This window comes from Leptodactylus fuscus, chromosome 1 (genome assembly GCF_031893055.1).
Source record: "Leptodactylus fuscus isolate aLepFus1 chromosome 1, aLepFus1.hap2, whole genome shotgun sequence".
In the NCBI taxonomy this organism is placed as follows: domain Eukaryota; kingdom Metazoa; phylum Chordata; class Amphibia; order Anura; family Leptodactylidae; genus Leptodactylus; species Leptodactylus fuscus.
Genome location: NC_134265.1, coordinates 292,915,930 through 292,933,370, shown reverse-complemented (window position 1 = coordinate 292,933,370; position 17,441 = coordinate 292,915,930). Strand labels below are relative to the sequence as shown.

General features: G+C 38.9%; 1 protein-coding gene across 2 annotated transcripts in view; it reads right to left on the bottom strand.

Moving 5' to 3' along the window:
* LOC142183083 (tolloid-like protein 1) overlaps positions 1-17,441 on the bottom strand; it is a 94,665-nt gene that overhangs the window by 52,726 nt on the left and 24,498 nt on the right. For both annotated transcript variants that reach the window (XM_075258001.1, XM_075257994.1), the window contains exon 3: positions 513-623. In XM_075258001.1, coding sequence (XP_075114102.1) covers positions 513-623 — 111 coding nt within the window. The remainder of the gene's footprint in view (positions 1-512; positions 624-17,441) is intronic.

Genomic DNA, 17,441 nt, shown 5'->3' with positions numbered 1-17,441 from the left:
CATTAATCAGGTCAATTACTGAGAAGGATCAGTCCTCTGAAAGCTTCCGATAAAAGGGAAAAAAGACTAGAGAAGTCACTAGTCCTAGCACAATGGAGCAGAGTCAGTCTGGAAAATATTTTAACCAATACCTGAATAAATATTTATTAGGGACTATAATCATAATATGAATACTTGTTAAATATGGACAAAAAAAATTACTATTATTTTTAAGCTATGTGAGTTTCAATTTTATAGCAATTACCTTTCGTTTAGCAAATGACTGTATACTGACATACTGTAAGGCATATACTCCATACTCAGCACTTAACAAGGTCTGCCACTCTTCCATCAATGAACTTTCAAGGTGCCAGATAAATCAACTTGAAGCTAAACTCTCAATTTCCTAATGAACAACCCAAAATCCTACATACTGCTTCTCAGTATATAGGAACCATCAAACCATGGATAAAGCAATAAAGGAACAGGTCTGTTTTTGTAAATGATATGTCAAAATCCATAAGTTCTCTTACCTGTGGTGTGTCCCATATGTTCATTTGAATGCTGTGTGAGGTCAATGGTTCTGTCTATTTTAAAGATTTTTAAGTCTTCTTCATCTAAGGCAATGTCTCCCCAAAAGACTTCTACAGAAAAAAATAATGATATAAAAGTCAGAAATCACAGGACCACATTCCAGAAGCTATTCTTGAGCTTATAACTTTAGACTGATCACCATAAACTGCCACAGTCGTATCGTATGTACAGACACATCCATTTGTAAATATGTGACAGACATTCTTGGGATTCTTAGACAATGTTCACATGGTTGAAAAATTAATTAAGAGTTCACAAAGAACATCTTTGAAGATAAAAGAGTATAAAATTGCATTACACTTGTATGGCATACATGCGTTAACATATTTATTGTCTCCCATAGGAGTAGTAAATAAAAAAAATAACAATATTTCCATCAAATATATGATGTAAAAAACAATGGAGAACATTTAACAACAGATACAGATACATTGAAGCTCATGGACCCAATGCAAAATGTGCAACTGGACTCCAACCTACCAAATGCCATTTTAATACAACTGTCTTCTTATATGCTTGAGGGCCCTTGGGACCACTCAGGCTATAAGGCCTATGTGTGACCTCTATCCCTGCAGCTCCTAATAGGTGCCAAAGAAAGTGACGGAATTGGCTATAACAATCATATTCATTAGATTTTCAAAAGGACCTCTGAAAGAGGAAATAGTGAATTTTGATAACAATTTTCAAAAGCAAAAACAAATAGGCAAAGGTCCATATCTAAACACAATGAGGTAGTATGACAGTAACTGATATTAACATGTCTGTTCAAGACCAAACATATCTACATATCTATGGTTACACAACACAAACGAAAAGTGATTGACAACATCTAAAACAGACTTAAACTGAGGCCACTTTTTGCGGAAAAGCCACTTTTTAAAAAATAAATAAATTCTGAAGTAGATTTCTTATGTAACTCATACCACTTTTCTGGCCTTACTGGTGCCAGGTACACACTATCTCCAACTCTCTGTTGTTTGGGTCCATCGGGGGATCCGAATAACAGAGAGGTGTACTGCTAAAACTGAAACGGGTAGAGGAAAAATGTACTCCATACAAAACATTTTCTTCCGCTAATTTTTTGGGGACACTGCACCAGAGAATCTGGCACAGATGTGAACATAACCTTATAATAAATATGTCAGTTTGGGATCTCCCCCACACCAGCCTATCCTGTTTTCCACCCACTTTCTCCTAAAGGTGCAGAACTAGAAATGAGCCAACAGTAAAATGTTTGATATTCGATATTCGTTTCGAGTAGCCCCTCAATATTCGACTACTCGAATCGAATATTGAACCCTATTATACTCTATGGGGGGAAAATGCTCGTTTCAGGGGTAGGCAACATTCGATCAAATTATACTTACCAAGTCCATGAGTGAGGGTAGGGCTGGATCCTCCGAGAAGTCTTCTCCTTGCAGCGTCCCCGCGGCGTCTTCCGGCTCTGAATTCACTCTGCTAGGCATCAGGCCTGGGCAAAGCTGACTGCGCATGTCCGCACTACAAGCGGGCATGCACAGTCGGCTCTGCCCAGGCCCGATGCCTGGCAGAGTGAATTCAGAGCCGGAAGACGCTGCGGAGAAGCTGCACGGAGAAGACTTCTATAGGAAGGAGAAGAACCAGCGTTGATTGGCCGACTGTATAGCATTCGGCCAATCAATGCTGGTTCTGCATCGAACTTTTCCATTCGAATAGCGAGTGGTACTTGATCGAGTATGAGTATTTCGAATACCGTAGTATTCAATCGAATACCTACTCGATCGAATACTACCCGCTCATCTCTATGCAGAACAAGAAATGTAGCCATGCAGCAAAAATTCTTCAAATTGACACCCATCCGTACCAGATGGATTAATAAATTTCTTCTAGTATCATCAATAGTGCTGGAAGAAATTTACTTTACTTTATAAATATGTACATAAATATAACAAAGAATTTGGCCATTAATGTTTTTTTTTCTAGCTACTGTGAGAAGGTGACAGGCAGAGTGCTGGAATCACAGTATATCTCCCCCAGATTCCTGCCATATGTGTGGTCCAGGGTGGATCTTGAATAAGCCGCAGCCCCGGGTGTGGGTTGTAGGAACGTTACTGGGCCATAAAAGGCTGCAGAGCCTGCACTTCAGGGCAGATCCTGGAAGGAGAGGAAGTGGCTGGGTCTGTCCTGACACTGAGAGCCTGGTGTTATGGTACAGTGCCGTTTTGGTTGTTTAGTGTGGTTGGTAGTAAGCCACAAGTACAGTTAGTATTTTCTCTTTAGTTAGCGCTCAGACAAGCAGGTTTTATTTTGCCTTTTATGCCTGAAGTTAAGGCTGTAATTTATTTTGCTTATCCTGTGCATCATGTAAATGTTTAATTTATTTTGCAGGTTTTTTTTTTTTTTGGTTTTTTTTTGGGGGGGGGTGTTAATAAACCAGTTTTTGCTGCAAGATTTGTGTCCCTGTCTCTTACTGGTTGGGTCCGCACCACTGCTTCTACCGAGCTACCTTCTCCACACTACATTTGGAGTAAGTAGCAGGTAGATATAAATTGAACCTAAAGGTTATTTTTGCCTTTACTACTCTATGCCATGTCATTGAGACATGTTCAAAGGTCATTCCAATAAAGACCCTTCTCTCATTTCCATAAGAAAAGCTATCAAATCAATAGAAATTATGGACATGTATGAGTGAACTTGTGGAGATTCGTTACATCAATTCTACTGGAGGCTGAAAAAAACAAATAAAGTCGGTCATATGTACACAGCTTTATCGACTTATCTCACTCTATTAAAGCGGTTTTCTAGCTCATTTTTATTGTGGATCAATCCTTTAGGATAGGTCATCAATAAGAGGTATGTGGGGCCCCCACTGGTCAGCCGTTTCATGAGCCACGATTCATCTACAAACATGATGACCTCTACACTGTATACATTGCACACTGTCAATTTTATGGCTGTTGTGCTAAAGAATTACAGCTTCACCCCCATAGAAGTGACTAAGACAAGGCTTTAATTACATCGCATGGCCACTATGAAACAGACAATGCAATGTAAATACAGAAGAGGTCACAGTGCTTGCCAAGATGTTGCATAGGTCATCAATAAAAACAAGCTGGATAAGGTTTCCCTATGTAGATGACCATACCACTAATAATAATTGTGTCCTCTGTAATTTCTTTGTGTAATCTGAGGCAGCATTGCTAAAGCCAGATTAAAACCAAAGGGGCAAATGGCAAAGGAGCTCCTCAAGTTTCCTTCTCCACTGTAAGCAAGTGCTAAGCAATGAACAGGCTTCAAGACCTGGTTGGTTGATTTACACACAAAATGCCGAAGACATGGTACCTATTGGGCTCCATTATGTCAACATGAACAGTGGTGGTATCTGTTGTATGACTGATCTAGCACAGCATGGTAGCTTCTAGTATAAACAGAATTGTGATGCAATTGTGAATATAACCTTAAAATAAAACTTGCTTATATTATATCAATCTGGTCAATATTATTTTTCCACCTTCAGACATGAGATAGGGGGGAAATAATGTAGAAAATCACCATATAATGCTTTGTTCAGGTGCCTGTACAGACCCTGATCTAGGCAGCGACGCCATTATAGAACCCTTAAGGGCAAAACCTCATGCTAACATACAATTTTACTTTGTCTATAATTTACAAAAGTCTTTAATTATGTAAACAGTAGAAAAATTCTGATGGAAAAATCCCAGAGCGAGAGAGAAAACAAAGGTTAATAAATTCTTGTCCAAACCACTTGCACTAATTCCTGTTTTGGCTGCGTACTCAATCATGTATTTACTGGGAGGTAATAGACGCCCCATGCATTAACAGAGTACAATTGATTTTAAAGCCTTACTACAACACTCTTAAATTAAAATCACGATGATGATTTATTGCACCACAGCCTTAAGAATGCTCACCAACACTCAGTCAATAGTTCTGTCAATAATAGATTCCTTAAAATGCTATAGGCTGCATTTTCGCATTGTAATCAGTCTTATAATTACTGCTTTAAAACTTCTTGCTAAGTTGATTTTATCTACTTACTAACACCTATAAGTGACTGTACTTGAATTACAGTGTCAAAATTTTTAGTCAGCTTTGTAAAATTTTTGCCAAACCAAGGTCACATTGATATTCAAATAGAACAGATTCATTTCTTCCATATTAAAACTAGGCAGGAGTAAATAATAGCATTATACTTTATGGACAACTTAGACCACCACAGTCTAACCCTTATTCACATCTGCATTTGTATTTCGTTCGGGAGAGTCCATACTCACTTTAGGTTCGATGTAAAGGAAGGAGGACTAGCCATCAGACAAACCAGCATTTGGCAAACAGCTAATGAAGGGTCTGGAGCTTTAGCTTTAATATTCAATGCAAACTATGAAAGGATGCCAAATCCATGGCAAATTTAAGAATTGAACGAAAACATACTACCGTATATACCTGAGTATAAGCCGAATTTTTCAGCCCAGTTTTTGTGCTGAAAAAGCCCCCCTCGGCTTATACTGGAGTCAGCAAAAAAAAATAAAAAAAAAAAATATATATATATATATATATATATATATATATATATATATTTATTTATTTATTTTTAGGAGGGGGGTTCTATGACCAGCCACAATATTAATGTATAGAATCTCCCATAAAATAGCGCAAAAAAAAAAGAAAAAGAAAAGTTCAAAATCACCCCTTTCTCTAGAATACATATAAAAGTAGAAAATTACTGTAAAACACATACACATTAGGTATCCCTGTGTCTGAAAGTGCCCAGTCTACTGAATATAGGGTATCTGCAGTGCTCCTGTTCCGTCGGGAAGGGGTTAATAGGAGCACTGCAGATACCGTATATTCAGCCAGGCTGAATTCCAAGTGGGGGAAGAAAAAACAGTCCTCAAGCTCAGGGAAGGGGCAGACAGACAACAAAAACACCCCCTCCCCTTTCCCAGCACCTACTGCACCCAAAAACTCTGACCATTTAAATTTTTTTAATTTTCCAGTAGCTGCTGCATTACCCCCCCTCAGCTTATTCTCGAGTCAATAAGTTTTCCCAGTTTTTTGTGGTAAAATTAGGGGCCTCGGCTCATATTCGGGTCGGCTTATACTCGAGTATATACGGTATATTTATGTAGTTTCAGGGTAAGTTCACACAGAGTTTTTTGGTCAGGATTTTGAGGCCGTATTCGCCTCATAATCTTGACCAAAAAGACGGCTCCCATTGAAATGAATAGGAGCCGCTCAGGAGCTCCTGGAAAAAGAAGTGAGGTGCTAATTCTTCAGGCCATTTCGCCTCGCGATTCAGCCTGAAGACACTCCCTCCTCTGGTCTAGGCCCATTCATTGGGCCTAATCCGGAGCGGAGTGAACTTACAATTAAGGAAACAAAGTTTTAATGAAAACATTTCCACTGTCCTAGTATGATATCCTCCATAAACATATGTTCTAATACTTTTGAAAGTACATTGGATAATGTTAAATTAAAACCTGAACTGTAGAACGCCACCCATTATAAAAATAAGCCATTAGGGGTTTAAAAAGTCGACAAACCCAATTTTCCTGATGCTTTGTCCAATCACTTTGGTTCTGGCTCCAGCATGAGTTCCCTAAGAGTATCATAAACTGAATATGGCAAGATATGGTAATGCCTTAGATAGTGATTCATTAAGTTGTTTGCTTACATATATAAAAACCTCAACACCTGCTAAGAATCTCTTTTTTGGCAGTAGTCACTTTGTAGATATGACCACAGACAGAAGGGAGACATGCATCTCACACCCTTTGCTTTTCAATCTGTATCTTATTAGCTTCTCATACCAAAGTCTCCTTGGGGAGAGCAGATAGTTCCTTTCACTGGACTTACTAGCCTAAGATTCCAAATATTCATCTTTGAACATTATGCTGATCTAAGACTTTTTGAGTGTATATATCAGCATCTGTTTCAGGATCAGACGTTTGTCTGGATTGACTGGAGAATAATTGTAAACTTATACTCTCTATTCCTTTCTCTTCATTTTTTATTTAATTCTATAATGTTCCCAGCTGGAATAATGGACAAGAAGGGAGAAACAGAATCTGTAGATAATCATTATCCTCTGGATCAACACTGTAGGGATTGTAGGGTTATAAGTTGGACTTGAAGTACTGATGTCTTCATCCAACCTCATCTACTATGTAACTATGTAATAAGTGGCAAATCATTATTACGGTTTGCTTAGTGTGTAGACTTGTCACAATACGAATCATGGATCGGTATAGAGTTTTAATTTCTTTGAGCCCACCAGATGAGATGATTCTGTTGATCCACCTTCCAATGATCCATAAATGTTAAACTATAGTATCCTTCAAAATTTGGTGTTTGTACATTATTGCGTTAGAACCTAGGGCCACCGAAGGATCTGCTGGTTCTGTGGTGATCCAGTCCGACACGGTTTACTAATATGAGTGGGAGCTTTTTGGTTCCTCTGCTGAGAACAGTGGGTAGAAGGCTGCTTGCTGGCAATCCTACATCGCTTCAAATCAGATTTAAAGGGGTTATCCAGCTTCCAAAAATTATTTGCAAATGCAATCACAGCAGTGCTAAATACTCCCTGTTCCCTTATGAGGCCTTTGCTTGCCTTTATTTTACTTGCTGCTCTTTGTATCACTGTTATGAAACATCACAGCAGCATGTGACCTTGCATGTGGCAGAGATTTATTACCTGTGATTTCATTGTATGGAAGAGTGGAGAACGAAGGGGTACACAGAGAGCGAGCGCAGGCAGATGAATCATGGGAAATGTAGTTTGTCCACAGATTAAAGAGGACTTTTCACCATCTGGGGCACATGCGGTTTAATACACCGATAGAAAGCCGGCAATGCAGTGAATTCAGCGCACTATCGGCTTTCCTGTTCTGTGCCCCCAGTGAAGAGCTATTGGTGCCGGTACCATACCTCTTCACTGTCAAAAGGGGGTTTCTGACAGTCAGTCAGGAACGCCCTTCCTCACAGTGTCTATTGCACTGTACTGTGTGAGGGGACGTTCCTTACCGCCCCGCGATGACGCTGAGTGGTGAGGAACGCCCCCCCCCCCCCCAGTACTCATCTATGGACGAGTACTATCAGGAGGGGAGGGAGGCGTTCTTCATCACTCTCACAGTACAGTGCTATAGACACTACTATGGGGAAGGGCGTTCCTGACTGACTGTCAGAAACGCCCTTCTGACAATGAAGAGCTACGGTACCGGCACCAATAGCTCTTCAGCAGGGGCACAGAACATGAAAGCGGATAGTGCACTGAATTCAGCACACTGTCGTCTTTCTAGAGGTGTATTAAGCCATAGGTCCTCTTTAACAGAAAGGTCCTCTTTAACACCAAGTAAAATAAAGCCAAGTAAAGGCTGCCCAAAGGAACAGCGAGTATTTAGTAATGCTGTGAATGTATTTGCAGATAATATTTGGAAGCTGGGTAACCCCTTTAAGGATCAAAATGTGTATTGTGAAAGTGGGCAAACTCTTTTTTTTTATGTAGATTGTGAGCCCCACATAGAGCTCACAATGTACATTTTTTCCCTATCAGTATGTCTTTTTTGGAATATGGGATGGAAATCCATGCAAACACGGGGAGAACATACAAACTCCTTGCAGATGGTTTTTGCCCTTGGCGGGATTTGAACACCAGGACCCCAGCGCTGCAAGGCTGAAAGTGGGCAAACTCTTAAATATAATGAAATACATAAATTACTTCTGTTTACCAAAAAATATAAAATTTTGGCCAATATGTTCCATCTACTTTGGCAAAGCAACAAAACAATAATTTGTCTAATGCTAGAATAAGCTTGACAGAAGTAAAAAGACAGAAAGCTTTGCATATGTCATACCAAAGATGGAAATATCTATGGAAATTAAAATATAAAAAGAACATATATGCAAGCTGCTAAGCAGATGATAATAAGCTAAATATTCTTCTACACATTCAGCAAAACATGTTGAGGAGCTTTGTTACAATTTATAACATTTGACAGAAGCAACTTGTCAAAAAAGAATTACGTGGGCCTCTTAAGCTGTCAGAAGTATGAATGTTTTTTGGAGTCTGTTATTAATGCATTATAAGTAATGAACTGAACCAACTTACTGCTATATAGGAATAGAAACACAGCGAGCAAAATGATCATTTATGGACAAAATCCATGTTTGCCATACTTTACTATATAAATTGTGGAGTATAGGAAATTCATTACCACAATAGAGCTTATTGAGGGCATATGTATATGGAGACCTCCCAACTCCCAATCCCTTGTTCACCACTAGATATGCCACTTGTGCCCTGCTCCCTCTTTAAATGAATGCTTGGATGACCATGCATATTTATAGGGGGTGTTTTGTGGAGGAATGGCTTATTTGGCGGATAACTATTGAAGGAATATGCATCCAGGTATATGGATTTCACATGGTAAAGGTTTTCCTGCTTTGAAATGATGGGATCCAATCTCATTCTTAGTGTTAGCATTCTAAAGCTCTTATATGGAGCTATATCACTGCCATACTAAAGATATTAAACATCTTCAGAGAAAACTGCATGTGGTTATGGCGAGAGTCAAACCCACATAACTGGTGACCCTGATCAAGAACCACTCGCCAACTAAGGTTGGCTTAATCTGCTCTCTATATTATATGTGCCAGGATAGGCTCTATCCAATAAACCACACTGCATTTTCTTTGGTGTTCTAGACTTATAGTTTGTAATTTTTTCCAACTACTGCAGTGTGATGGCAATTTTCACACTTCAGTGTTAGTTCAGATTGGAAGTTACACTTATGTAACACTTACTCAAAAAAACTGCATTTCTATTACAGCACTGAAAGAAGACTTGTCTGCTAGAAGTTAACAAGTGTTTCATAGAAGACTTCTAATATACAGGTTAGATAGAATAGGTAGCTAATTCCTATAATTATATGCAACTTTCTTAGTCTTACTGAACAATCTCCTGAATGTGTTCTTGAGAAAGAAGAAGCATGGATGGTATCATCAGTATAAATCTTCAAGCCCTTTGGTACAATGTGGTGTATAATCCCTGTGTTTTCTTCTTAAATAGTACAAATGAACTTATTCTTCAACTTCCCAGTGACTGCAGAGAGCACAAGGGTTAAAGACCTCACTATCTCCAAGTTTTAAATGCTGCATTTTGTGCCAATTTTTTGTATGGAAGGACATGATCCATGAACACTTTTACTTCCTCACTTCAGGAGTTATCTTTTTCTCTCCTCTTGCCAATATCTATGTTTTTGTAGCCTTTGCTAGCTCAGATTGCTGTACTTCAGTTCAGTTGTTGTAGATTACATACAGACCCACAGGATTTATGTTTTAGGGTGTGTACTGATAGAACTAAGCACAGTGATGTATGAGTATTAAGTATTCTGGATCTGCTGTACCTGCTGGACATTGAAGAGTCAAAAATGTGTATCAAAATATTCTAAACAGATTACATAATAGAACCCTTATCCAAAATGAATTCAGAACCAAGTGCATATGAGTGGTAAAAAACATTATGTTAGCAGCTACTTAAAAAAAATAGTTCATGCATGGCAGACCAGATGGTCACACCAATGAGCGTCCCCACTTCATATCCTGAATAGGCTAGTCACTGTGCCCATTATAGGTTTTATGATCAGCCATCTTCTCAATAAAAAAACAATCATAGTTACAGACACTAGTAAGTAGCTCCCCCGGAAAACTCAAAGGTTTGAGCCCCAAAACACAAATGTAGAGTAATACCTCTGTAACGAAAATCACTAAATGGTTTATACGACTTTGAACTGTGGACTGCTTGTGAACATTTGTCACAACCAACCAAATTTATCCATCAATAATAAACAGGTAATCCCAAAACCAATATAACTAAACCACAACAAAGATTGAGGAACACAAAAAATAGATAAAAATATTTAATGAAAAATAATAATAAAACACATACAAAACATATAACACACAATGGAGGGCAACACAGAGGGGTCCGACTGTATAAAAACAGTCTGACAAAACCATACCCCTCTCACTAATGATGAACGGAGAAGACATCCCCAAAACCATATATGGCATATAATCCTTATTAATCCACTCCTCACCAATAGAGGTAAGTATATACACTGCACTAACAGGATACACACCTGTGAAATAATCAAGGTACAAGGTACTAACCCCCAAAAGATTTTAACAAGGTCCCTACATCTAAGGTATGATAAGCCTATAGTGAAGAGTATCCTAATTAGAAATATATAGGGAGTACAATAAGTATCATAGGTCCAATACCAATACATACCCATAGACATGTTAGCAGTGTAAATAAACCATAAGGGGTCAGCCCCGGAACATCAACATTGAGGGAACTAAAACACCCCGCCGCGCGTTTCGTCTTAGGGTGGCTTCATCAGGAGGGATGTTTTGGAGGATCGCAGATTACATGTGGGCAGGTAGCAGATTAGGTCAGAGATATATGAAGGGGATAGGTTGTGGATGGCTTTGTATGTCAGCATTAGTAACTTGAACTCTATTCGCTGGAAAACAGGTAACCCATGAAGGACTTGGCAGAGGGGAGCAGCTGATGAAGAACGGGCGGAAAGGAGTATTATGCGAGCAGCACATTTTACAGTAGACTGGAGGGGGGCAAGAGTATTCGCTGAGAGGCCATGGAGAAGGGTGCACAGTAGTCTAAGCAGGAGATTATAAGAATGAGGAATGAGCGGATTTGATGTATTTTCTTGAGTTACAAGCAGCAGGAGGTGATAAGGGTTTGGATGTGCAGCTTGAAGGATAGGTCAGAGTGCAAGGTTATCCCAAGGCAGCAAACCCATGAGACTGGGGTAAGTGTGGTTCCATTAACTTTGATAGATAGGTTAGCTAGTGGGGAGATAACACTATATGTGCACTGATATTTCACCCATTCAGAGACTTCTAAATGTATGACCTGTAGAGCATGTCAAGGTGTTAGAAAAATATGGGTATGTTTTTCAAAAAAATAGTCCACATCTGCCTTCCCACAATTTGTGTGTAGTATTGTAGCTGTATTCACTAAATCACTCTGGACTGCAATATCAGGCACCTTGTGGACAGGTAGGACACTATTCTCGACAATATTGTCCTACTCCTTTAAACTTACAAGATGTGCTTATTCTATATGTACCACTCTGTCCAAGCATTTAGTCATTATCAACCAATTTTAGATTGATATAACACTATTAATATACACAATTATAGTATAAAAAACCAACAAACCAGAACCCATAATACAACTAATCAAAAACACAATGTCCTCGGGAATAGTGTTCTAATAGTGTTCCACCACTGAGCACACAGTCAATATTTCTATAGTTCCTTGAAAGTTACGCTCCAGTTCTCCATACTGGAAAATGACCTAATGAAAGGAAAGCTTAATTAAGTCCTTTTTTTGTTTGAGTCTTTGTATTTCTGTTGTTGCATTTGCTTATCTTGCAGAAAAGTAAGACTCTTGGCAGACTGCTGCAATTCACAGTCAATACATTTAGAAACGAGAGAGATGGAAGGTGAACTGCTACATTTTGGCATTGCTTGAGCTTTTGAAATAACCTACTAGTAAGCAAAATCATATCAATTATGCTTGTTTCGAATAGATGCATATGGCATAGTAACATCAGCAATGGCCAAAGTCCTTCTGGTATATTCCCTGGAAATAGGAATACACACGCAAACTGGTTTGAGATAACATGGGCATACACTATACAGTATTCAGTAAATGTATATCTAAATAGCTCTAAAATGTTAAATATTGAGAACATAATAGAAAGTGAAATGTAACATCTTTAAATAGATTGCCAAGTGACATAAAAAGCCTCAGAATTTTATGGAAATATAAATGAACAACACTTAATACTAAAGTTTAATTGTGAAAAACACCCAACGTCAGTGCCTGTCCCGTATGTGAGTGCCTGTCCCGGACGTCAGTGCCTGTCCTGGATGTCAGTGCTTGTCCCGGATGTCAGTGCCTGTCCCAGACGTGCTACTAGCTATCACTTTTGAACCCACCCTGGCATTGAGCTTTCATCCTTCTCTGTGTTGGGCACATGCTTGAAGGTAATTGGATGCCTGGCTTAGTTTAATAGCTAAGCCAGACGGTGGCCTTCAAGGACGCCACCAATACAAAGGAAGTAGGAAGCTCCCTGCTCTGCAACCAAATACATATGCAGATTTGTAATTAATTTTACATATCATATAGCTTAACAAGCCACTTTGTGATATATTACACCATCAGCCAAATATCCAGATATGTAATAAATTTTCTAGAGGTCATATTAGATCATCAGGTCAGATCTGCAGGGAGGTGTAGAGGCCAGGGACGTGGTGGCCAGTGGTAGTGGTAGTGGTGGTCACCCTTATACCTCTACTTATTAACCTGATGAAGATCTGATACACACTGTAGGTAAATCGGGAGAAACCTGTTTAACTAGTTAAATGTTTTTGCGCTACCCTATAAATCCTGTATTCAAGGAGTCAGTAAATTCTACTTTTTCATCAAATATCGAAAACAAAAAGAATTCACGGCATAAAAAGCTTAATATTTATTCAACCGCTTGGTATCTTCTGAAATTGAAGTGCATCTAAAGACAACCTGTGGTTTTCCAGCTGTTCCTGGCAAGCTGAAGCTTCATCTGCTTTCAGGAACAGCTGCAGAAACTTAGGATGCCCAGTGAATGTGTAAGCTCGCTGCTTATCTAGAAAGTGACTATACTCGGCCAACTTACTTCAATTGACATTGCGTGTTATAAGGGTGGGCAGGGTTGTTTTCATGGGATCTGGAAACATGTGGCTTCAACTCATCACGGTCAAGGGTTTTACAGAAGCAGAGGTCACAATCCTTTGTTCTCAGTATTCTATTGGGTACAAATCTCATGTGAACGTCAGATAACAAGTATAAAATCCAGCCCTATTATTTTAACATGGTCTAGCACAAGATATCACAGGAACACTAGTACACCAGTATTGTCTACAAAGGCTATTTACTTGCTTTACTGGACAAATAGCACAGCACTGCAATGAATCAGCCATGGCCATTGTCTTCTAGCATTACTAATTACACATTAGAAAAATCCTTCATTAAGCTGAGATAAGGAAGCCTCTCCCATACAATGCAACATGTAAGATAAACCATTGACTAATGAAGAATTAACAGTAGTTAGCAAAAGGGATTTATCTATTCCGAGATCATCTGCTTCATATTACATGCAAGAGAAATCAATTCCTCGCTGCACTAATTGTACAGAGCTCTGAGAGTTACATAGGCTTGGATTCTAAATGTCAAGTGCCACTTGGTGTTTAATTGCAATGACAAGGCACTCGGCTATGATAACCATTATCAGCCATCAAATCTTATTCCATCACTTAACATTTTACTTTCTGGTGGTAGTATAGCATAACAAAACTAAGAGTTATATAACCTATATGAACAAGCAAGATAGTGGCCCACATGGTATATGTGTAATGGGGTTTTCCAGTGGTTGGCTCCAGTAGTATCCTTTTAGGATACGTCATCAATATTTGATAGATTGTGGTTCAACACCCATGACTCGTACAAATCATCAGCTTATAGTGGCAGTGGTGCTTGGGTGAGTGCTGTTTCCACTTCACAGACCTGTGACATCACATTAATACTTCACCTGAAATACTCGTATCTTGGTCCCATTCAAGGTAATATTTACATTACAATTTAAGGAATTTTCTAAAAAGTAAAATACTGGTTGCATATCCATTGAGCTTTGGAGGATTCATTGTCATGAACTTCAACCTTGATCAATCAAGAAAAAAAGTGTAGCAGCCCCGTCAATGTTTTTCTATGCACAGGGGTTTGTCCATATTTGCTGCTCTGCCGGTTAGTATTGGAGCTCAGCCCCTTATGTATGCTAATCAGTGAAGGAACCAGGGTCACAACCCCAGCAATCACACATCTATGTGATCCAAAAGTATACTGGTTTAATAATGTAAATAAAGTCAATAGATATTGTTTCATCTTTGCCTTTTCAGATCACATTATTCTGAAGCCAAAGTCTCACAGATTAAAGTTACAAATGTCTTCTCCACATGGCCAGTCAATACTTTTTAAAATCTTAAAATGATTAAGAATAAAAAAACTTAGACGCATAACAATAATAAATGAGGACCTTTTACTAAGGCTATGGACATAGATCAATACCGTCCATGCATCCTTGATATGATTTGAATCAGTGGCATAACTAGGAATGGTGGGACCCCGTGGCGAACTTTAGACATGCCCCACCTCCCCACATTCCTGCACACAATATTAGGCCCCATAGTGGCCCCTGCCCACGGTATGATGCCCCATATTGGCCCTTGCACACAGCATTATGCCCCACTGTGGTCACCCATGAACAATTATTATACACCAAGTATAATAATAGTGTTTGTGGGGCCCACGGCCTCACTTACTGATCCTGATTCCTGCTCTTATTCTCCTCAGAAGGGGAAGCGATGGCGGCCATGAGCATTAGCCAGGAGAGGTAAGTAAATAGGGCCAGTTACCTGCTGGAGTTAACTCATATTAAAAAAAAAAAAATGCAGTAGTAGCGGCTGTCGCCAGGCCCCCTAATGTCCTGGGCCCTGTACCACAGCTACCACGGTAGTTACGTCCCTGATTTGAATAGTTTTTGTCACATTGGCTTCCTCTGTGAATCCAAACAAACCGGAGACTAATACTGGTTATGTCAGGTTTCTTCAAGCTCCGTCTATTAACAGCCATAATAAGCCTGCAGACTACTCTATTCTTGCCTAACAAAGCAAAAGGATGGAGACCAACAATATGAACAGAGCTTAAAAATGGGTTTATACTATCAATAGCTAAATGATAGTTTGGCCAATAGTTATTCCTCCTAACCCCCTCATACATATGGTACAAATACACACTCGGTTCTTATCTGCCCTAAGAACAAAAGGATTGGACATGTAAAATTCAAAATGCCTAATCCTTAAACATCAGATAGCTATCAATCAACATTAATTTACTGTGTTTCGGAACCCTAATTTTGTACTATATTGGGATAAGTTAAATAAAATCTTGTTAAAAATCTAATGTGTAGAAAACAAATCTTCTTATAATAATGGACCATCGTCTTTTAAAGGTTGAGAAAAGAAATCCAAAAATAATAACAACTTGGTTCAAAAAAAAAACATTTCACAAATGGATTCAAATGAATGAAATCTTTCCACTAAGTAATGAGACACAACTGATTGTTGGCCGTGCTGTCTGGCAAAGGCAAATGTTGCTGTCCAGCAGTTAGCAATTAATAGATTTTCAGCTGCATTCATTTCCTTGGACGCTTTGCATGATATTATTGCTAGGTTAGGTCACATTTACACTTGTTGAACACCATTTTAATGGACTTTAAGAGGCTTTCCCAAGATCTCCCCCAACTATACATTGGAAATTAATGAGGAGCTATTGTCTCTCGGAATGCCATGGATGACTATGGGCTTCTTGTGAAAGCTGTGGAGCGAGCAAATTCTGTAGAAATGAATGCAGGTTTCTGGCCAACCATGATGTGATTAGTCGCTTCAAAGCTTATAGAAAGAGGTTAAGTCATTTTACACAAAAGTCAGTCCTCCGACAAGAGAAACTATTGTATGCGGCACAATACAATTTTACAATGTGAGCAGTCCACATTCAGATGATGGCTAGCAGGCATAAAATGGGCAGAGATGGAAAGTCTGTATGCATAGCTTAAAATACACACAGAAAATGTCCGCAATGTCTATAGTCATGCTATATTAAAGAGGTAAAATATTAGCATGTTAGTTAGATACATTGATATCCTACACCCTGAAACATTTATTGCTATATTATTAATATACTGGGTTTCCCATTCAAGCAGATGTTTTATGAGAAAAGACACTGTTCATATGGCCTATTTTGGCAAATGAATATAAGATAAGATAAAAAATAATCCTTTAATAGTCCCATCATGGGGAAATTCAGTGTGTCACAGCAGCATGGATAACACAATAATAATACAAGAAAGAACACATAGAAGTTCAGAATAGCAGATAGAATAGATACTAGGAGTCATAGCAACTGAAGAAAAAAAAGACTTCAGGATCATTTAGTACTCTGTGCGGAGTGATCTCCGCTTAGCCTGATGTTGATTATACAGCCTGGCTATGGTTGGGAGGAAGCACTCCTGAGGGTCATGATCAGATCTCCATTTTAAGCCAGAGTGAGAACCACTCTACAAGAGCATCTCCCATTATGACAGACTCTTGCCACTTTTATATTACACAAAAAATACTACTGAATACCTGGCTGGTCATGACTTCTACCTGAAAAATCAAGTTGTTATCTAGCATGCCAGGAGCCCAACCCCTTTGGAAACCACAATCCTATTGGTACCATTTTGTATGATCATTTTTACTAAGTGTTTAGAAGTCAGGACTTTTTATTACCAGCACTACACCGGCATCAGAAACAAGCAATCTGCTGTACAATAGATGGGATTTCCCAATACACAGGAGAGGATTTATAATTTAAGAGGTAATTTGACAGCTTCACCATGAGGATTTGTGCATATAGTGTTTCGGGGTGTACTATGGCGGTGTAGGCACCACTCGTGCCATTGTATGTTGTTTCCGTATGACATTGTATGACAGAGAATTTCCCTCTACAAGCAATGCTTCTAGGAGAAAATATCTCCTAAATACTGCATACAATGAAACATGACATAATTTTTTTTTCAGATTTATAGGGAAAACCATACACCTTACAGCACAGTATGCCAGAGTGCCAAATCACAACTATGTAGAACATGGCAATGCTATGGAGTCACAGAATATCTGTGTGCTTTAGACTTTGTCCTACCCAG